General features: G+C 40.7%; 1 protein-coding gene across 10 annotated transcripts in view; it reads right to left on the bottom strand.

Annotated features, from left to right (window-relative positions):
- Nucleotides 1–22,216, bottom strand: part of Aak1 (AP2 associated kinase 1) — a 159,689-nt gene that overhangs the window by 8,429 nt on the left and 129,044 nt on the right. For 4 of the 10 annotated variants that reach the window (XM_005385640.2, XM_005385641.2, XM_013514694.1 and 1 more), the window contains 4 exons: nt 9,747–9,848; nt 8,636–8,737; nt 7,243–7,353; nt 5,368–5,478 (listed from right to left, as the gene is read on the bottom strand). The exons of 2 other annotated variants lie outside the window; for them this stretch is intronic. In XM_005385640.2, the coding sequence (XP_005385697.1) occupies nt 5,368–5,478; nt 7,243–7,353; nt 8,636–8,737; nt 9,747–9,848 (426 nt within the window). Of the gene's footprint in view, nt 1–2,743; nt 4,474–5,367; nt 5,479–7,242; nt 7,354–8,635; nt 8,738–9,746; nt 9,849–22,216 lie in introns of those variants that run through there. 4 more of the 10 variants (XM_005385646.2, XM_005385647.1, XM_013514695.1 and 1 more) reach the window with 3 other exon arrangements.

Below are 22,216 nucleotides of genomic sequence, written 5' to 3'. Positions count from 1 at the left end.
AAACAATCCATAGGAGACTCTACTTTAGCCCAAGGTATCAACAGCACTCATTTGTTCAGGTGAATGCAGATCCCTCTGGGTTCTTGGCCCAATGGCCCCCTCATTCCCACAGCACTGCACAGAACTATGTATTCCTGACCTCGGGAAAGGTTATATTGGCTTGAATCAAAATGACCAACTATCTGTCAGAGAGTAGGAAATGAGCCTTAAAAACAAAGCAAAAATACTGCGTCTGGAAAAAAACAGATTCTTTTCTAGAGTTTGCTTTCCTCCAGTTGTTAGCAATCTAAATTCTATATTCCTGATCAGGAAGAGCCAAGTACAACATCAAACAACACTGAACAAAATGACACCTAGTTTCAGAGGTCTTAAAAATAAAAACCCTATCTTTCAATTTTCTAATGTACACTAAAGACTGGGAAATCCCTGAAGTTCCCTTATTCAGAATATTAAAGAAATGAAGACCAATCATGCTCACTTTTTATTATAAAGTCCTCTCTGAGAATTTTCTGTGGGTTCTTCTTTTTTTACCACTGTCAGTAGTAACCACATTCTATCTTACTGGGGTGATTCTGCTTTTTGGAAACAGCTAAATGTTACTCAGAATCAGGAGTAGTGAAATAAATGGAGCAAGAAAAACATTACATAATGCAACTGATTTTCTTATAACTTGCTACCTTCCTTGATGTTATTTCTACACAGAGGAGTTTCAAAAATAACTTCAGTGATAGCAGTATTATCAGGATAAGCATTAACTTTCAAAGTAAAACCAGGTGCTTTTGAATGGAACAACATTCAACTCGATGTCAAAATTTTGATGTTTGCTAAAGAAATAATTATAATGAAGTGCACATTTAAACTTTATCTTCTCTGAGGACTGTATTCTAAAAAACACTTGGAATTGTACCAGGCAGGTGGCACATGCCTGTAATCCCAGCACTTGGGAGACAGAGGCAGAAGCATCACTGTGAGTTCGAGGTCAGCCTGGGCTACAAAGTGAGTTCAAGGCCCGCTTGAACTGCATAGTGAAACCCTGTCTCCAAAAAATAATAATAATAATTGGGAACTGAATTTGGTGATCTCATTATTCAAATGCTGTAAAGGAGAAAAATTTGTGATGTTTTCTGGTACAGTTATTACTCTCACACAGTTGGGATAAAAGCAAATAAAAAAGACATGCATATGATATTTGCTCATATTTTAATGGCAGATCCCTGATTATACTTTTTTATCATACATTTTAAAAGAACAGCAATCTTCTGATATTGTTTTATTGGAATAAGTAGATAGGTATGTGTGTCTGTGCATGCATGTATATTAAAAAAGGAGGAGAAAAAAGAAAATCTATAATCCAAAGCTCTATGATGATTTAGCCTTCTATTCAGGTAACTAAGAAAGACCAACCAGGTTAGTAAGAAGCCCTTTATAATTTGCTGACACATAAATGCTGCTACAGTAATAGTCGGAGTATAGAAGACACCTGAAGAACATCAGAATTATGTAAATCCTTCATCGTTCCTCTAAACATAGTGATATAAATTCAGGACTATGCTTCTATAATTTTAAAGGCCATCTAGTCCAGACCTATTGTATAAGTAAGTAACAGCCGCTCTCAGAGGTGAGGCGCCCGGCAAGGGTCAGGATTAGACCCCAGGTGCCCAGGCTTCTTCTCTCCTCTCCCTGCCTTAATCCAGCTCAGGTGCTGCACCTGTAGAATGAAGTGACTGGCCTAGCAGCTCGTCTCCCGGGTCCCTCCTGCAGCTCAGTCCATAGGCCTACCACTTACTAACACACTATGCTCATCTCAAATAAACTTTTTTTTTTTTTTTTTTTGGTTTTTCTCCGGTACTAGGAACTGAACTCACGACCTTGCGCTTGCCAGGCAGGCGCTTTGCCGCTGAGCTAAATCCCGAGCCCTCAAATAAACTCTTTTAGCCCAGAGATGATGGCTATAAACTAATGAAGGTCCTGTTTACCAAATCACTCACATGTATTCCTCAACAGAAAAACAGTTCTACCCTGGAGGCTGTACTCCTAAAGAATAAGCCTGACACATTTTCTTGTCATTATCTTCCTCAGGCTTCTACCATTGTCTCTGGCTCCGGTTCATTTTCATTAACTGTCTCCATTAAGCTTTATTGAGCTAAATGACTAGATAATACATCTCAATCTAATTATGGATAATACATGAAAGGAACAATTTAGAGACACCTAATTTCTAAATTGTACTCTTCATGGTTTCAATTAAATTAAGAAACTAGATATTTTATTATATTTCTAACATTTTATGTGTGAAGAAAAATCAAATATGAAAATATTGAACTACAACATCCTTATTTAAAAATAAACATTTCCTTCATCCGTTTATACATTCTGGGTGCAGGCAGGAGAATACAGTCCTGATCTGCAGCAATTTTCCTGTGAGTGAACCAAATCCTGTTTCCACCGCTACCCAATCACACAGAGCTTTTCACAGACATCTCTTCTCCCAGCAGGAAGGCTGTGCCTCTCGCGACTTTGGGAACCATGTGTTCTCTTAGCAAGGCCTTTCCTTAGCTCATCAAGTTTTAGCTGGCACAGGAAGTACCAGAGGTCAGAAGGAAGACTGAAAGGTTCAGACTTTACCTCCAGTGCCGCACACAGGCTGCCCTCACTGCAGGGCTTGCGGGCTCTTTTTGCCGTCAAACTTTCTCCCCCAACCCCTTAAAGTGCAAACTTGAAGAAGAAGAAAAAACAGAAGTACTACGTAGAAAACAAGCAGATGGACTTGGAATTTTATTTGTACAAACCCGATCCACTAAGACTTTCCCTCTTGATCACAGACAACGGCACGCAGGGGAGAGAACACTGGGATTCTCTGTGCCCACTTCTTTCTCAAAGGGATGATCTTATAAAAGTGCTTTCCAAGTAAAGAAATAAAATACACTTTGATGAGCAAGTACATACACAGAGGGTGACCATGAGGCATGTAGTCATGTCAGTGCAGGGTCTTTTATTTACTTTATGAACAATAGTCTAAGGTTAGTGAAGAACTATGCTTTGTTTGGCTTTTTAAAATCTAGGAAGCCAAGGAAAACCAAGTGAACACATTCTATTGCCTGCAGCCTTCAAATTAAACATCAGAGACAGAAAAGTAAACAGCCACAGTCAATCTGTGTCTGGCTTGTCAGCACACTTTTTCTGATTATCTGAAAATAAACAACATGCTTATTCTAGAGACTGAGGACCTGCTGATAGTTTATATCAAGACACACAATCTACTCAAAATAATTCCATATGTTACACTGTAGGATAGCTGTGTGGTTATACAAGGGAAAGAGATCAAAACCCTGTACAGACACCTGGTATCAGACTTGAAACGCCAAGTGGAAACAGAACTATTCAGTGTCTTCATTTATACACAATTTACAATATTTGATTTAAAATAAAAATCACAAGAAAAATACATCTGTTTCTGCTACAATTCCTTCCCCTCCCCCAGCCACCCCCCAGTGAAAAGTCTTCTATTAAAAGGTACCATATTACCACCACTGTCTTATTTTGGTCTAATTCTGAGAGCCTGGCTTGGGCCAGGTAACATGAAAAGGAATGGCAATACTTGGGATTGATATAACATACACATTTTACCCAAGGATCTCAAGTACTTGCAGTCACGTCTCCAGATCTGAGAAATCACGATTCAATGGAGGCCAGAAAGCTGGACGAATGCTGGGCAGGTTGCATGGGGTGTAAATCCCTTGGCTAAGTCTATGATCAAACAAGGTCAAAGTTGGTTGGCTACAGCTGGGCTCAATTTCTCTTCTCAAATATATATTATCAGTCAGTTTTACCCTCTCTGAAACCCCACACCTATTTCCAGGCTACTGCCTGGAGTTCAAACAAGCATAAGTAGGCTTGTCCTCAGGTTAATGCACCCGGATAAAACGCAAAAACAGGGAAACACATTCATCAGCATCTGGCCAAGGAGACAGGGCTGGGAGGATTGATTTGGAAGGCCATTCCTAGCAAGAATGAGACAAAGGTGTTGGCTCACTAGGTTCAATTACAGTTAAGCTTTTGGTGGAGTCGATTCCAGCAGAGGTGAAGCTCATGGCATCTAGTGCTTGACTCAAGATAATGCTATTGAAGAAAGGTAATGAGAAAACACAGCAAACTAACAGGAGGAACCGGCCAACGAATATATCTGGAGGGCCAAGGTGATTTTTTTCTTTCCTTATCATTTCTATAGGAGAAGGCAAGGGGTAGGACAAAAGGGCTAGAGGGCCCCTTATTTGCAGATTTTTTTTTAAAAAAAAAAATCATTTTTCTCAGAATTCCGTAATGAAAATGTGTATTACGGTATGAAGGTTACAGAACTGCTTCTGCTACTGGGTCACCGCTACAGGTCTATGAGCTGATCCACCAGCAGCAAAGACCTGGCTAGGTTGGGAAGACTGGACTCAGAGCTCCCACTGCTGTTTCTAGAGTGCCCACCTGGAAGTGGAGAGATAGGAATTCAGTACAAAACACAGAGCGTTCAGGGTTAGATGTGCAGTGCAAGCAAAGGAGAAAAAGAAGAAGAAAAAAATGAAACCTAGAGGAGCATCATTTACACTTGCAAACTTGCCCATGTTAATTTTTAAATGTGTAAATGAGCTACACACCACCTCCCACCAGGAAAGTTCACACCGCAGTATCGGCAGGGTATCTTGCAAAGGTGACTTTTTTCTTTTTCTTTTTTGATGATGCTGTTTTCAAACCAACACGTATTTTGCCTGAGAACTACTGAGAAGCACTAGCTTCTTGTTAACATCAAGCCATCTCCCCAGGAAAGTAAGTTTTTGCTTTGGGGAGAAATTAGTAAGGCTCTGCAGTAAGAACACGCTTTTAATAAATGGTTCTGTGGAAATTCGTTGTTTTATGTTCAAGTGATTTTAACCCATCAGAGAGGGAAAAGGATGTTCCATAAATGTCTAAAAGATGTGGCTGATACAAGGCGCCACTTAATCTCTTTGGGAAAAATATTTATCACAGATTATTCTAATCATGAAAAAAATGTTAAATACTTTTGATATATATTCTTGGGTTTTCACAGACTGAAGATCACTTTATTTTTGGCTTGATATTTTGTAAAAATGATCTTGTAGCCAAACTATTAAATATTTCTCTCTAAATAAACACCAGGATCAGGCTTTAAGATACCTGTATCAGTATCTCCATCTCTATCTATGCTAGTCTAGCCTGCAAGGACAGACCCTGTCCCCAACACTCTTCACGAAATGTTGATGCCCCCCGCCCCCCGCTTACCCCACCTTGCAGATCAAGTACATTACTATTTCCATGAGAGCTGATGTCAAGCTCTTCTCTTCTCCCCAACTTCTTTCTTACCTGGTGGATTTTTGGTTATCAATACAGGAATAGGGTCAAATTCATCTTCTGTCACCTTTTCCGAGCCCTCAGGGACATCGAAACCTGAGATGAGATTACTATCTTCTGCAGCTTAATACAGAATGCACGCATACAGGCAGAAACAGAGGCAGAGATTAGCAAATGAGAAAACAGGAAAGAAGTACAAAGTTCCCAATTATACATAAGCACTAGTCTTCTTAAAAGTGAAAGTACTTATTTTCCTGAGTTGAAACAAAAGTAGCAAAACTGAACAATATAGAGATACAGAAAAAATGCCTTAGAGTTAAGGCATTTTAACGCTTCCATAAATAATTAGGAAGGATTATTGAAAAAATTCTCTCTACTCTTACATGACCATTAACTGCAATTATCTCTTCCACGTCATTAATTGACAAAGAATTAGTTATTTGTCTTTTTTATTGAGGGAACAGAAGCCCACTCAAACCCAGGGGTGACAGAAAGGAGGAGAACTAGTGATTCTTTAAGAAGTGCCACTGTAAGGGCAGGGGCTGTAGCTCAGCGAAGCATGTGCTTGGCATGCATGAGTCCCTGGGTTCTTTCCCCCAACCCCCCTGGGTTCAATTCCCAGCGAAAACAGCCACAACAAAAAAAAGCAAAAAACCCCAAAACTAACAATAACAAAAGAGAAGTAACCACTGTACACCAGGAAAGCAAGATGTTTATGGAAAAGACTCGTTATTCTGTAACTGGGAAAAAAGATTTCCAAATAACTCAAGAGGCCTCAGGGAAAGTTGGGACATAAGACCATATACCCTGGGCCCTCCAGCAGAAGACGATTGGAATATTTTCTCCATTCTAATTAAAGCCATCCTACCAGCAAGTGCTAACTAAGCACCTAGCTTGCAAGTGAGGATTCTCTGTAATTACATACTGCTGTTGACACACTACTGCCAGATATAATTGTATAACTAGATAACTTCTTTTAAATACTCTATTAAAAAGTCATTTTAATGCTGTCAAGGTAAAAAACAAAAACTCAGCTAGTACCACTACAAATCATGTCTTAATTACTCTTAGTCATCTCTGGGAAGTCTCCTTCTTGAATTGCCTTCAAAAAAGGCTTCAGCTTTTTCTTTTCTATATATTTTCTCCTTCTAGAAAAGGATTTTGACTACCCAAGCACAGAAATAAGTTTAATAAATGCCTATGCGCACAGTAGGTCAGGCACTGTGCCTATCGCTGCCACAAAATTTTTACTGATATAACTCAATTCAAGCTATCTTTGCCAACAGAATTTCTTTTTTTTTGGAGACAGGGTCTCACTATGCAGTTCAGGCTGGCCTTGAGCTCACTTTATAGCCAAGGCTGGCCTCAAACTCGCAATGATCCTGCTGCCTCAGCCTCCCAAGTGATGGGATTACAGGCATGTGCCCCCACACCCAGCTTGTCCAACAGAATTTCAATCCAACATTAATCTAAGACTAAGAAGTGAAATGGTAGGTAAGAAAGAGAAACCCAGACACCAATCATGATTTAAAGATGAAGTAAAATTTAAAACTCACCAGTTCAGAGCACAGACTTACTAATATTTATTTTAATGGACAACCATCTACTTGGCTAACTGTGAAGGTACACGGCTCTCAAAGGTAACGTGGAATAGCTGTACCACAATTCTTGCCAAAAAGGAGTACCTTCACCAATTTGTTGTCCAAGGTTTATTGAATGTTCTGAGGGGTATTATAACACAGTGGCTAAAAGTACAAACTCCAAAGTTTCCATAAAAGCAGGCAGTTAAAACACTGTACTGAAAAAGACTTCAGGTAAGGGAAACGCTCAGGAGCTGTTCAGCTGTTCTCAGGGACATATACAGGCCTGACAAGAAGCAAAATTTACCTTTATGGGCCGGAGCAGAGATTGCTAAGGGGGCAAACTCTTCCAGAAGGTCAGCAGTAGGGTTAGAAAGCAGAGAGCAGTCAAGCAGGGAATCTTCCCCAGTGAGAGAATCTGAGTCCAATTAACAGCATCCCAGGTCAGTGATGGAATTAAATGGCACATACAACAATATCATGAGATTAGATCTTAGCTTTCAAATTACTGATACACAGGTTATATATAAAAGCCAAGGCAGGAGGAAAAAAACCAGAAGAAATAAGTTAAGCTCTCTGGGTTTCCATTGACATTTTTCTAGATTTCTCTTAACAGTAACATATAAATATAGAGAATTTTAAAGTCAGAGGTTAATTCTTAAACAAGTCTGGGGTTTGTATGGCAGTAAAACTTTAAGAACTTAATTCTTAGCAAAAGCCATTTGAGAAAAAGGACTTTACAATTAGAGAGTTTCACTTAAACTTTCCCAAAACACTCAGGAAGAAAGTTACTACATGATAAGGTACTGAAACTGATTAGGAAGGTTGTTATTAGTAGACTCTGAGGAGATTAAACAGTATCCACCAGGTTTCCATTAAATATGCCTCTTCTAGGACTTATTAAATTTGAATCTCTCCTTTGCACTTTTCAGTTAGAGAAGGAAGGCAGTATTTAGAGGTCAAGTGTTAGATACGGATTGTTTTCTAGATTTTCTAGGCGAAAACATGCAAGTGAGGATGAGAAGGAATCAGACTGCCTTTTAGGGAAAATTCTCTCACTTTGATGAATTTACACTCACATTTCTTGGGCTTCTATTTCTATTCGAAGTCAAATAAGCAGACACTGTAATTACAGTAATTATGGACTCAATAAAAATAAAGGTTATCAAATTGATTTCTATGGACACTTAAGGAATTCTAAGATTGAATTTTGAAATTAAGGTGAAGGCAACACTGGACCAAAGGAAGATTTCGACTTTGCCTACAATTTAAGGGCAAATCACCTCTAAATGATTGAAGTACTGTGTTGGGAAAAGAATGTCAACATAGGGGAGATGAGCTCCCCAGGTAGCACTGAAGCTGCTGGGCAAGAGAGCTGGCTCAGGGACCTGGAGGAGTCAAAGCAGCCTTACCGCTCAGCACAGTCCTTTCATTAGTGGTGAGAACCTACTGCCAGTGAGAATCCCGAATAAAGAAATTCCCCAAGCAGGGCAGGGCCAGGCTCCCTCTAAAAAGAACATGGCTCCATGAAGTATTTAAAGGAAATGTACACTCAGCACCTAAAAACTGGGGCTGTAAGAATTCAGAGCATCCACTCCAGGAGGAACTAAGTAGACTGCAGAATATCACCTGCCACAGGTGAAAAGACTGGCTCTGATCACAGTGACCAGTCCCTTTAGTGACACAGACACCTGACTGACCTGTGCGGTTCGAGGTCACAGACTCCGTCTGAGATGGGAGGCGCTGGGCGACTGGGGGCTCCAGTCCTGGTATGAGACTCTCAACAGCAACATCAGCTTTTTCTTTTACAACAGGCATTAAGAAAGGAGAGGAAAGGGTAAGGGAGAGGACATCAGAAGGTTCTTCAGAAATTCTGTGAAGGCTTTCCTCTATAAGTTTCTAAAATGCCAGCCACAGGACAGGTAGAAAGCACAGTTAAGTGACTTTTATTTCTTCTGCTTTGAGTGTCTGGGTTTCACTGCTCGGGTGTGCACGTGCAAGGTAACCACCGTGGCCAACTCCGTGATCAGTTCTCACAGATACACGTGGCACGCAAGCCACCTTCAAACAGCAAATCTCCACGTCAGAAGAGATTGGGTGAAAGGCACCTTAATTTCTTCTGGTAAATTTGCTTTTCTTAAGCAATAAATCTGGGGTGAAGATCTTCTAACCCAACCTCCAATCTAATGCAAAAGCCGCTGCTCCATCCAAACTCCAGCTTATGATGCAGCTGGGAGGGATCCTGTACCATGTGACATCTTTCAGTTGGTGGCCTCTGTGGAGGGTCCTGACATTTCTGAGTTGGAGGACTTTTTGTCCAAAATCAATGGACACTCCTAGAGTACAGAGGCCTTGCATGCTTTGTAAGGTTTGCTTGCCTTGTTGTTGGAGCACGGGAAAATGTAAAGCTGCTAAGTTGCCCAGGCTGGGCTCACACTTGCAACCCTGCTGCCTCACATGCCCAGAGTTGTGGGATTACAGGTGTGCGCCACCATGCCTACCTATGAATCAACTTTTTAAATGATGCGTTTATCACTAAATGTGAATTTTTCTACCTCATTTGAAATCACAGGACAGCCCAAAATACAAAAATTACACGGTTGTGCCCATAGAAGGCAAAGAAAAACATTTCATTAGGAAGTTAAACAGTGTTGGCTTCTGGGCTTGTGTGAGGCATAGCTCCAACATCAGGAGGCTCAGTACTTCCATTCCTTCCCAGTTCTGTTCACTACGGATCTGCTACCCAGGTGCTTATCAGTCTGAAATATACACACTTATCATGCATGACAGAAGAAACAAAAATGACATTACCAATCACAGCATCGGAAGTGCTACCAAAAGGATCTGTCATAGGCAAGAGGTCAGGGAGCAGAAGAGAAGTATCAGGAGATTTGAGTCCCTCAATTAGTTTTTCTAGGTCAGGCAGAGAAGAGAAAGCGGAAGTGTAATGAGATATTAAAGCCAAGTGGATCATTCACTATTTTCAAGGCAAAGCACATTTTGAGAGCCAATATTTTATACAGCGAAGCTATAAAATAAATGCTGTTAATATATTTTAACAATAGGCTTTCCAAATTCCAAGTTTAAAAAGGCTATTTCCCTAAGTGAAGTGGTCATTTTGTAAAACATTCAAGATGCTGCCCTGTTTATTTGCTTGTTTTTACTTTAGGTGTAATATATACATATATATATAATAATTGCCACCAATTTTCAGTATATATTTTGATATAGTTTGACAAACGCACTCGTTCATATGATCACCACTGAAATAATCATATAGCACATTTCCAACATTCTCAAGAAAAAATACCCTGTGCTCTTTTATAATTAATTTTTTCTTCTCACCCTAGGCCCTGGCAGCAATGGATCTGCTTCCTGTTCCTGAGGTTTGCCTTTTCCAGAATTCTACTTTCAAATGGAACCACACAGTATGCAGTCTTTTCTGTCTAATTTCCTTCATGTATGTAGTATGATGCTTTTGAGAGTAAATCAGGTTGAGGCACGTCTGAGTAGTTTGTTCTGGTTTACTGCTGAGTAGTGTTCCACTGTATGAATGTACTACATTTTGGTGATTCACTCACCAGTTGATAGACATTTGGTTGTTCCCAGTTTTCAGCTATGGAAAATAATACTGCCATAAATATTTGCAAAAAGGGCTTGGGGTATGCACCGTTTTTCCTGGGCAATCTTTTTTAAACTTGCATTTATAAACAGTTTATAATTCACCAAGACAATCAATTCAGCCTCATCTGAGTTAACTTCAACAGTAATTTTTCAGATGACAACTGTGTACCTGTGATATGCTCATATTCTCAATTATTCTGAGGTTAAATCTCACAAAATACATATAAACCTGCAGAAAGAGGACTGTTGATGTCTTTTGCCAGGGAATAAAAAGACATCAGAAACCATCAGATTTGTCACACTAGAGTAAGTTAATCTGTAATAATGTTATATGAAGATTTCTTCCAAATTATTCCTTTAGCCCTGATCATCAATAACCCACAATTCACCTTTACCCTAACAAAGGCAGATCATTAAGTTGAAACAAAATAATGAATCACAGAATCTGACTGGAACAAGGGAATTTAGAACTCATATCCTGTGACTGAGGTCACATAAGTTTTATGATTTTCTCAGTTAAACTAAAATTGAAATGCTTGTTTGAGAAAAGTGACAAAGTTTAACTATGTAGGGCCAAAGATATGGCTCAGTGGCACAGCACCTGCCTGGCAAGCTCGAGGTCCTGAGTTCGATTCCTGATATAAAAAAAAAAAGTTTAAGTATGTACATACAACATTTTAATGAATTTTGTTTAGGCCTTTAGCAAATGAGATAAACAATAAATGAATTCATATTCATTGAAAGGTAGGAATCAAATTTTGGGTGATCTATAATTTAGGTGGCATATAACTACACAGGTCAAACAAAAGAATAGATTTTAGAGCCTTGATAAGATAATTTACTTTGATAATCAACACACCGCACAAAAAAGAAGATTTTTATTTATGTGAAGACAATTTCCATCTTTGGAGTATATGGAATATAGGTATCTTTAAATTACATAACAATGTATTATATTTCTCATTTTTACCTGACCTCTATTGATTAAAAGGAAGAAAAAAAATGAAGCTTCTCAAAAGCAGAGAAAATACAACAGGGCACCAATCAAGTTAAGAAGAATACTGCATCAGCATTAATCTCATATTACACATTTTAAGAAAAGATATTAGTAATACCTTCTGACAAGTTTCAGCGTACTGGCAAAAATAAGATGGTTTTCCTGAAACTCTACCTTTTCATTATTCTGAACAGTAGTTTTTATCTTATTCATCACTCTAAATCTTTCACTGAAAAGAAACGTAAAGCCTGGTTGGGGCACTTGCTTGTCCCAGCTATGCAGAAGGCAAGAGAATCAAAAGTTCAAGGCCAGCCTGGGCAAGTTAGCAAGACCCTGTCTCAAAATAAAAGCTTTCAGAAAAGCTGGGGATGTACATCAGTTCTAGAATGCTTGTCTAACATACATCCGGCCCCGTGTTCAATCCCTAGTAGTAAAAAAACAAAACAAAACAAAAATTTGCTTTTTTCACTTACTCATAAATTTGCAAGCCTGTGAAGCAAAGGATATAAAGGTAAATAAAGAGGTAAACTGACTTGGTACAACCAGGCAGGCATTCTGTCAGAATCTGAACTTCAGCCTGGGATAGGTGGTGACCCTGGTGCAACCCACTGTCTCTTCACCTGTAAACTGGAGATACTTCCCCTCTCTCTGGGATCGTCCCTCAGGCCTCTCCTCCTCCTCCTACATCTGACCGGCTAGCTTTCTCCCTTCCTTCTCTTGCAGCCCTCACAATGTGACTGAAAGCAGAGCAGGAGCTTTATTAACCCTTGGGCCTCAGTCTCGGCTTCCTCTCGTGCTCCCTGCGGCACCTGCTCCTTTTGGCTTGAGTGGAGAGGGGGGAACAGGAGATCAGGTGGAAAAAGTCAGGTACTTCAACAAGAGTCTATTTTACTAGCCATTAGCAAAGCATATGGGAGGGTAAAGAAGTGTGTGTGGGGCCGGAGATATAGCTCAGCAGCACAGCTTGTACCTGGGGGAAACCCCCAAATTTAGGGGAGTTTATTTTCTGACCAAACCTAAAAATAATAGGCTATTCACACAGATAATTTATATGGTCATCGCCGTGTGGAAGTACTCAAACACTAGACCATACAACAGAGAAGGACAGGACAGAATAATGCCAGTAGTTGTTGCTTTCATTTGTAGTGTACTGTCAAATATTTTCATTCACCAAATATTTTCATTATTGCCCCCACCAAAAAAACAATCCCTGGGTTTGGAAATTGTAATGCAGTAGTGGGAGATGGACATCAGTGACTGAGAATGTGTAACCTGCACTAGTCACAGATAAGGTCCAGATGGAGCCCGGATCTGACTTCAGAGATCTCTCCACACAGGATCTGCCTTGCCCATCAGTACAGGAGGTTGGGTCTCCACACAAACACCAGCCCAGGCACAATGGAACAGGTACCAGACATGCTGGCGCTGGAAGAAGTCTCAGTTTTTACCCAGATTAGCCTTCTTATTTAGGGACGAAGAAAGCTCCAGGAAGGTGAAATAACTCAGCAAAGACCTTACAGCAGAAAACAATAGAAATTAAGACTCTGATATTCAGCAGGGCATGGTGGTGCGTGCTTTCATCCCAGCACTTGGGAGGCTGAGGCAGGAGGAATGTCATGAGTTTGAGGCCAGTCTAAGCTACACAGTGCATTCAAGGCCAATCTGAACCACTATATAGCGCTATATATCCTACTCAGATGCTTGGTATCAGAACGGAATGAGCAGAACTCCTAGAACGAAGTGAGATGTGGGGAGGAGGCAGCATTCAGCTAATGGAAGGGGACAGGCAGGAGACCTGGGTCTGCACTAGATGTGTGTGACTTCAGGCAAGTGCTTTGCTCGCTCTGAATTGCATTTTTTAAATCAATAAAATGTGGATGAACTTCAAGGCTCTCCCTACCACTAAAAGCAACCATCCAGCATGTAGGGTAAAATGGAAGTAGGAACTAGTCACTCAGGAGATGGATTCGCAAGATGAAAGCAGAGATCTGAACTGGTAAGGACTGCAGGGGAGGCACTGGAGGACACTTAGGCAGGAGACACATGCAGGAGATAAGAATGTCTGGCCCCAAAGCAGCATGTTTTGAAAAATATAGAAAAGTTAACTCTACATGCTGTTCAAAATGCAAACTCTGCCCAGAAAGACACACTAAGCTCATACCTCATTGGAAAAAAGAACTTCTATTTTTTTTCCTTATAAAACTAGTACAGTACATGTCTCTTGCGGAAAATTTAGGAAATCCAGACCTGCCTCAGCCTCCCAGGTTCTGGGATTACAGGCATGTGTCACCCCACCCGGCCTAAGCATTTTTAAATGAGTATTCCTCTAGTCTTTCCTATGAAATGTGATTTGTCAACAAATATTTAAGCATACTATTCATGTTTCATTGAGAAATACAGCTGCTAAGTTTTTTCTCATCTTTTCAACTCTAACAGCATCCCAGCACTCAGGAAGCTGGGGAGGAGGACCCTGAGTTCAAAGTCAGCCTGGACCTTGTCTCAAAAAAAAACAAAAAAATTTACAGTGTGGAAGTCACAGCACACCAGTGTTTCATAACTGATATTTCTTGGATTTATCCTGACAATAAGCTTAAATAACTACTGGCAATTTACATGTCTTCTTTTATGAACTATGTGTTCGTATTTGTCTGTGAATGGCGATTCCTATTAATATACTCAGTTCTTCTGCAGGTCTCTAGGGTTCTCAGATAACAATGAGTCAAGCAAGGGCTGGGAGAAGCACTGAAATCACGGTTAGCAAATTGAAAAGACCCCTCAGAAAAAATGACAAAATTATATAGGGTAGATAATGGAAACTGAGGGTCCTTTTTGTTTTTTTTAAATGGTGTTAGGGACCAGTCCCAGGGCCTTGTGCATGCTAGGCAAACACACCACAGAGAAACACTTGTGAAAGGACTGTTTTCACACTTAGGAGATGGGTGGGTAAAAGTGGGTCTTCTGAGCACCTTCTCTTCTCCTCTGAAACATACCTCAAGTGGTAGTGGGGAATGGGAGGAGAAGAGGGAAGCAGATAGGTGCTGTCGCTGGAGTTAGGGATAACGCATTTCCAGATCTCCTCTTATCTGTCACCTCTCAAAAATATCAAGCACAAGATAAGGTAATAAGTCCTTCACTAATCAGTCTTCGAGAATTAAAATCATCTTTTGATACGAGGCAGGGACATACATTCTGAAGGTTAGGACCTTTTCCTCTTTTAAAGCCTAAAAAGAGAGGACAGATACCCACATGTCTACACAGGCTCGTAAGACCAAGGGTGCACTCACGGACCCCTCTGCTCCACAGTGGAACAGGCTGAGCTCACAAACATGGAAGTATTTGATATGAATTCCATCAAAAGAGATGATGTGGCTGTTGTAGTTCTGTGGCTTTGAAAATTTATGTCTTGTCTGACATGCATCATACATAAGCTCTAAAGTCTTGGGATGTGACACTGCTTTAAAACCTAGTCATTCAGAAAGGTGACATATGCCAGTTACCCTGGTCTGCTCATTACACATTATATATGTATACTGAAATGTCACACTGCACCCCATAAATGTGTACAATTACTGTCAATTAAAAATAAAAATATAAAAAACTAGTCACTAGAAATAGTTCCTATAATTTTTTTTGTTTGTTTGTTTGTTTTTCCGGTACCGGGAACTGAACTCACGACCTTGTACTTGCCAGGCAGGCGCTTTGCCGCTGAGCTAAATCCCCAGCCCCAGTTCCTATCATTTAGAAAAGAGACACCCAACTACTCAGGACATCTTCACGCTGGAAACTGAGGTCAAACACTATGCCCTCTTCCAAATTCACCTCGGAGAAATATGTAGGAAGACAAATTTTCTAAAGTAAAGGTAGATAATATGACTGCCTTGAATTTTTCAGTATCACAAGACAGCAATTGGAAACAAGGAGGGTGCGAGGAAAGCAACTCTAACAGGAATATCCACTTTGACCAACAAACCAAAAGACAGCACACACACACACACACACACAGACACTCTGTCTCTCTAAAGAAACACAGCTTCTCCTGCCTCACTTCTCAAGAGATGATGGAGTGCCATGAAACCAAGAGGTACCTTTTTTCAAAGCAGTCTCTAATTCTAGGAAGCAGCACTTCAACTCAAGCGTTCTTGTTTAGCCCTATGGAACACTGACGTCAAGAGATCAGCGTTGAAGAGCTGTTATAAAAACTGGCTTTTTGCAGGGCAGAGTGCTGCGTGCCTATAACCCCAGCACTCTGGAAAGCTGAGGCAGAAGGATCACAGGTTCAGTCCAACCTGGCAACCTGCAGACTTAGCAAGACCCTGGGACAAAATGAAAAATTATAAAAGAGCTGGAGATACTGTTCAATACATAGGCCCTGGGTTTAATTTACAGTATGGGGAAAAAATTGTTTTCACAAACCCTTGTGCATTGCTGGTTGAGAATGTAAAATGGTGCAGCCTTTGTGAAAAACAGTATGGTAGCTCCTAAAAAAACTAAAAATAGAATCACCAGGGCCAGGGATATAGCTTGGTGGCACAAGTGCCTTCCTGGCAAGTGCAAGATCCTCAGTTTGATTCCTGGTACCAAAAAAATAGAATCACCATATGATCTAGCAATTCCATTGCTGAGTATATAGCCAAAAGAACTGAAAGAAAATCACAATGAGGTATTTGTACACCCATGTTCACAGCAGTATTATTCACAATAGTCAAAAGATGGAAGCAACTCAAGTGCCTATCAATGGAAAATGGGTAAACAAAATATGGTACATACATACAATGGAATATAATTCAGCCTTAAAAAGGAAGGTCATTCTGACATATACAAAATGGGTGAATCGTGATTAAGCTAAGTGAAATAAGCCAGTCTTAAAGATGAACACACACTTCTCAAATGAAGAAATACATATGGCAAATAAATACATGCAAAAATGTTCAACACCATTGGTCATTTGAGAAATGCAAATTAAAATAACACTGAGATTCCATCTCACCCCAGAAAAAGTGGCTATCATCAAGAAATCAACCAATAACAAATGCTGGTGAGGCTGTGGGGAAAAAGGAACCCTTCTTCACTGTTGGTGGGAGTGTAGGCTGGTACAACCACTGTGGAAATCAGTGTGGCGATTCCTAAAAGAAATAGGACTAGAGGTCCTAATCGACCCAGCTATTCCGCTTCTGAGTATCTTTCCAGAAGAACTGAAAACATCATACATAGCAACATATCTGCACCCACGTTTAGAGCAGTTTGCCATAGCTAAATCTTGGAAACAACCCAAATGCCCATCAACTGTAGAATGGATAAAAAAGATGTGGTGTTTTTATACAATGGAGTATCACTCAGCAATGAAATGGGATGGACTCGAGGCTTTTATAGGTAAATGGATCAACTAAAGACCATACTCATCAGTGAAATAAATCAGACCCGCATGTGTAACACTGTATTGTCTCCCTAGTTTTTTTGTTTTTTTTTTGTTGTTGTTTTTTGGTACCGGGAATCAAACTCAGGACCTTGCACTTGCCAGGCAGGCGCTGGTGCCGCTGAGCTATATCCCCGACCCTGTCCCCCCTAGTGTAAGAAACTGAAAGAGTAAATAAAATCCGAAAGGTACAATAGATATTGTAAAGGTAAAAAAAACTGCTCAAAAGGAAAGAAGAACTGGGATGAGGGAAAGGAGAACAGAAAGAAAGAAGGGGAAAAAAAATACACACACACACACACACACACACACACACACAAGATAGCAAGATAATTGTACTACTAATTTCTATTGGTTTAGTGAAAGAAAAGTTAATGCTTAATTTTTTTGATCAATTTTGTGTGCCTATATCTGGTAATCTAAACAACTACTTTGAAGATAACAATATGCAATATAACAACCATTGTTGATCAACCATTGTTGATCTTGTTTTGTAATTCTGTAGCATTCTTAATATTCTTTTTTGTTGTTATTCGCCTTAAAATAAAAAAAAAAAATTTAAATGACAAATACGACATCATTCTCTTTATATGAGGTACCTACAGCGGTCAAATTCATAAAAACAGAAAGTGGCATGGTGGTGCCAGAGGCTCGGAACCGGGAGAAATGAAGAATTATTGTTTAACAGGCATCGCATTTCAATTTTGCTAGATGAAAAAGTGTGGCTAGATCATCATGATGGTTGCCACTAAATTGTACACTTAAAGTGGCTAAAATAGTAAATTTTATTTAAATTTAAATATAAAATGAGAAAATATTTTATTTTTAAAACAATAATTTAAAAATAATTAGTTCAAAATATCTTTCACGAAATTTTCAGAGAAAAATATTCACTCTTTTCTACATATGTTAAAATGCTGGGACCACAGAAGCTTGTCTGTTTCTAGGGAAAGCAGAAGGTAAAATACAAGAACAGGCAGCGTAAGAACGTCAGTGAAATGGTTTGAGATCCACCAGTCATGCTCCACTTCACAGGACTGGGAACACACAAATGTCATTGTTGTTTTAATATGCTAGACATCCCCATTGCTCTTCAGACAATAAAAATGGTCCTTAGAACAAACAAATCACAATTATCCAATGCCTTTTTTTTTTTTTTTTTGGTTTTGGTTTTTTTCCGGTACCAGGAATCGAACTCATGACCTTGTGCTTGCCAGGCAGGCGCTGTGCCGCTGAGCTAAATCCCCAGACCCTATCCAATGCCTTTTTACCCATAGATTTGACAATCACTGTACCCAGTAAACCTATTTTAAAGGTTCTCAGCTGTGTAAAAGTCAAAGATTAGAAAAGTAAGTTTAACATGAAAAATTATTAGGACTGCCCCATTGAGAATAGGGATTTCCCAATTTCCCATCTTTATAGTAATTTAAAGATTACAAAGAAATTTCAAATACATTATTTCATCTGAACCTTATGTCTATTCCATGATTAGTTTTAACATTACCAATTTTAAGGCTAAGCACAAAAGAATTTAAGTGATTTGACCAAAATCATTTAGCTATACTACTTGTTCAGGCCACATCTTACACGTTCAAATCCATTTTTATACAGTATTTCCCTAAACCTTAAACTGAGCTCTCTAACCAAAGGCTTTACTGACCTGGGATGTAACCCAAGGCAAAAAGTAACCTGTGACTTAGGGGCTGAGGGGTGATGCAGAGCAGGACAGTAAGAAAGGCACTGAGGCCTCACTTCCCCAGCACAGAATGAAGATGTTATTTCATCTGTCTACCATCTACCACTCAGGAGGAGCTGGAAGATCAAAGGAAATTACACAGCATGGGTGGCTCAGTGGCAGAATTCTCGCCTGCCAAAGGAAATAACACAAGAATGAAAACAGTCACTTGACTTGCTTTTGGACACTAAGATTCCATGACTCTTATCATCGCGATGGCCAAGTGTGCAAGATGAGCATGTGTGTAAAATAAATCAGAAAACCTGGCTGGGTCCAAAGTGAGCTGGAGGAGCGAAAGCCAGCTTCCTGGGTGGAGACACTGGATCCTAGCAACACGGAACCATGAGCCCTTGCCTTACTTCACATCTCAAAACGCTAAGGAGGGAAGCAGGAACTTTCTTTTTTGTTGGGGGAAGGGTACTGAGGACTGAACTGGGGTGTCTGCACTGAGCTACACCCAGCTTTTTCTATTTTTTATTTTGAGACAGGGTCTTGCTAGATCACGAAGTTGTCCAGGCTGGGCTTGACCTTCTTGATCGTCCTGCCTTACCCTCCCAGAGTGCTAGGATTACAGATGCGTGCCATTGTGCCCAGCTGGATGTAGAGACCTTGATAAAGGGGAACCAAACATGCTAGAGGCTGAATATTAAAGTAAATAAAGCATCAAAGACACAGCAGCACCATGCCACACTTAGCCCAGTGCAGGGGGCACACGCAAGGGCAGAGCTGTAGGGTCCGCCGAGCCTAGCTACTTTTTCTACCAGCCCAGGGTTTGGCAGCTTCCTGACACTGCAGGCTGTGGCTTCCTTTATTCACCTGCAGAGTAGGTGAGTGGTCTGACTAGAGGTTGGCACAGGCATAGGCAGAAGGTTGCAGAGCCAGTCTGGCATCTGGGAGATGGAGACAGAAATTAAAGTGACTGGGGCCATCAAAAGGCTCTCACCTCGGGTTTTATTTCATTCATCCATTCAATCTGCACCTATTCAGAGTGCCAAGCACGCTGGCGGCATTGGTACTGGCAATGTACGGGTGAATGAAACAGACAAGACTCCTCCCTGGGGTCACTGACTGAACAACGGCAATGAACAAGTAGACTACACAATGACTTGGTGAATGCTGTGAAGACAAAAGGCAGGCGGCACCCGAGAGAGGGCCAGTGGGTCCACCCTAGGCCTCTCTTTGGGGTAAACAGTGTTTAATTAAGCTGAGACGTAAATGCCCAATGACACAGGTATAGAACGGAAGGACAAGCCTGTCAGGTAGAATACCAGTGAGTGTAAAAGCCCTCGGGTAGGATTGAGCCTAACCTGCTAGAGAAAAGACAAGACTTGAGAGGAAGAATGCTATGGACTGCAGTTGGAGGGACAGGCAAGGGCCACAACAGGCCTTGTAGATGGCAGTAAGAAGTGTTTATGTTTTCAGCAGATGTGTCTGGTCTGACTGATTGCAAAGCAAAGAACTCATGGAATTCTCTGTTAAACTGTCCCACTCGAATAGATTTTCCCTTAAAATCCAAGAGTGCTCAAAGCTTTTTTTTTTTTTTTTTTTTTTCCAGTACCGGGAATCGAACTCACGACCTTGTGCTTGCCAGGCAGGCACTGTGCCGCTGAGCTAAATTCCCAGCCCCTTCAAAGCTTCTTTAATGTGTACACCACTAACAATTTGTAGGAATTCTCCACAATGAGAGATGTAGGGCACACCAGGCGTGGTGGCTCATGCCTGTAATCCCAGCACTTGGGAGGCTGAGGCAGGAGGATTGTTGTGAGTTTGAGACCAGCCTGGGCTACAAAGTGAGCTCAAGGCCAGTCTGAACTGCACAGTGAGACCCTCTCTCAAAAAGATCCCCCCCCCCAAAAAAAAAAGAGAGAGAGAAGTAGGGCAGAACAGGAGACAGGAAAGATGGCAATAAGGAGGGCAGGGTAGCAGCTGGCTGGCTTGGATGCCCCAGCCTTGTCTCTACAACCTGGAGCAATCTCAAGAGCTACGAGACTTGCGTCCCTCGGTCCCCAGTGGCCCTGGTCCGGAGGACTCCTATGACACCTGCAAAGGACAGCCGCTTGCCTGAGGGCCCTCATCCTCTCTGCAGGTGTAGGTTATCTTGGCCACAGCAAAGCAAGGGGGGATATCAAAGGGACAATGCTCCATAGCCCCTCTTCCTTGTCTAACTACAGCAGGGAGGAAAAGAGGCCAGTGAGCCCTAGCTTGACTTTGTCGCGTACACCTTTCCAACCTGCTCACAACTGCCTTTGTAGGTACAGCCAGGAACATCTGAAGGTTACAAAAAGAGAAATGGGCCTCTACTTGATTCCTTTCTTTTCTTTAATCAGCCTCTACTGAGCATTCCTTGGTGATTTCAGATATTTTTTGAGCTACATCCATGTCCAGTAAGCAATGAAGTTAATGCCACAATCTGATCAAGGCAAGTGTTAACGTTCCCTTAGAAGGGTGAATAAACTGCCTAAAGAAACGAAAGCTGCTCTTATACTCTAGCTGTAGCCTGTCTTAGTAAGTCAAGGATCTGAACATCACAGTCACTTCCAATCATGAAGCAAACAATCAAATGCCTTTAACATTCTGGAAGAGAAGAAAAACCTATCAGTTCAAGGTGAAGACCTGGAAAGGATAAAAATGAGAAAAAAGGCAAAATGAAGCAAAATGACCCACCAGCTCCTTTTAAAGAGCTGGATTAATTTGTTTTATCAGAATAGGAGACTCTCATTCCTCACCCCCTATACCTAAATAGTACAGTACGGGGAGGGGAGCAGAAAGGGAATATTTGGCAGTCATGAACTCCAAACAGAAAACATCCAATTATTTCAAAAGCTGTTTCAATCAGAACGCGCTAACCATTTCTTAACTTTTCAAACTACCTCCTTAAAAATCAGGGAATATGGCACATAGAGAGGAATATGCGAACTTCTGTAGTCCGACTTACTGTATTGATGAAGGAGCTGGCCCAGAAGGTTTTCAGGAAGTGACAGAGCCTTACTGTGTACTTTTATTATGTAAAAGTACCTTATAAAAAATAGGTACTGCATAGGAAGTTACCCACAATCCCACCATAACACTATATCCACTATTTGTATTTTGTTCCTTTTATCATATCTTTATAGGTTCTACACTACAATACTATAATCACACTGCATTAATGCTTTCTGATATATAGGCCCTCACTGCCATGAACACAACTAAGATGAAAAACAGAACACTGCTATGACATGGTACATAACCTCAACTGATTTTACTATCTTGCTAAGAGCTACCTGGTACCTTCCAAGTAAGTTTGTCCTTTTTACTGAGACACAATAAAAATATGCAAGCCAGGCATGGTGACACACACCTGCAATCACAGCAGCCAGGAGACTGAGGAAGGAGAAATTCCCACAAGTTTAAGGACAGCCTGGACTACAAAGTGAATTGAAGGCCAGCCTGAACTATCTAGTGAGATCTTGTCTCAACAATAAAAAATTAGAATTTACATCTTTTTCATGGAATGTTTAAAACACCTCTCC

The sequence above is a fragment of the Chinchilla lanigera genome, unplaced genomic scaffold, assembly GCF_000276665.1.
Source record: "Chinchilla lanigera isolate Chin_1 unplaced genomic scaffold, ChiLan1.0 scaffold00023, whole genome shotgun sequence".
NCBI classification, from domain to species: Eukaryota; Metazoa; Chordata; class Mammalia; order Rodentia; family Chinchillidae; genus Chinchilla; species Chinchilla lanigera.
The sequence above is the reverse complement of the archived record's forward strand: the minus strand, read 5'-3'. Positions and strand labels throughout refer to the sequence as shown.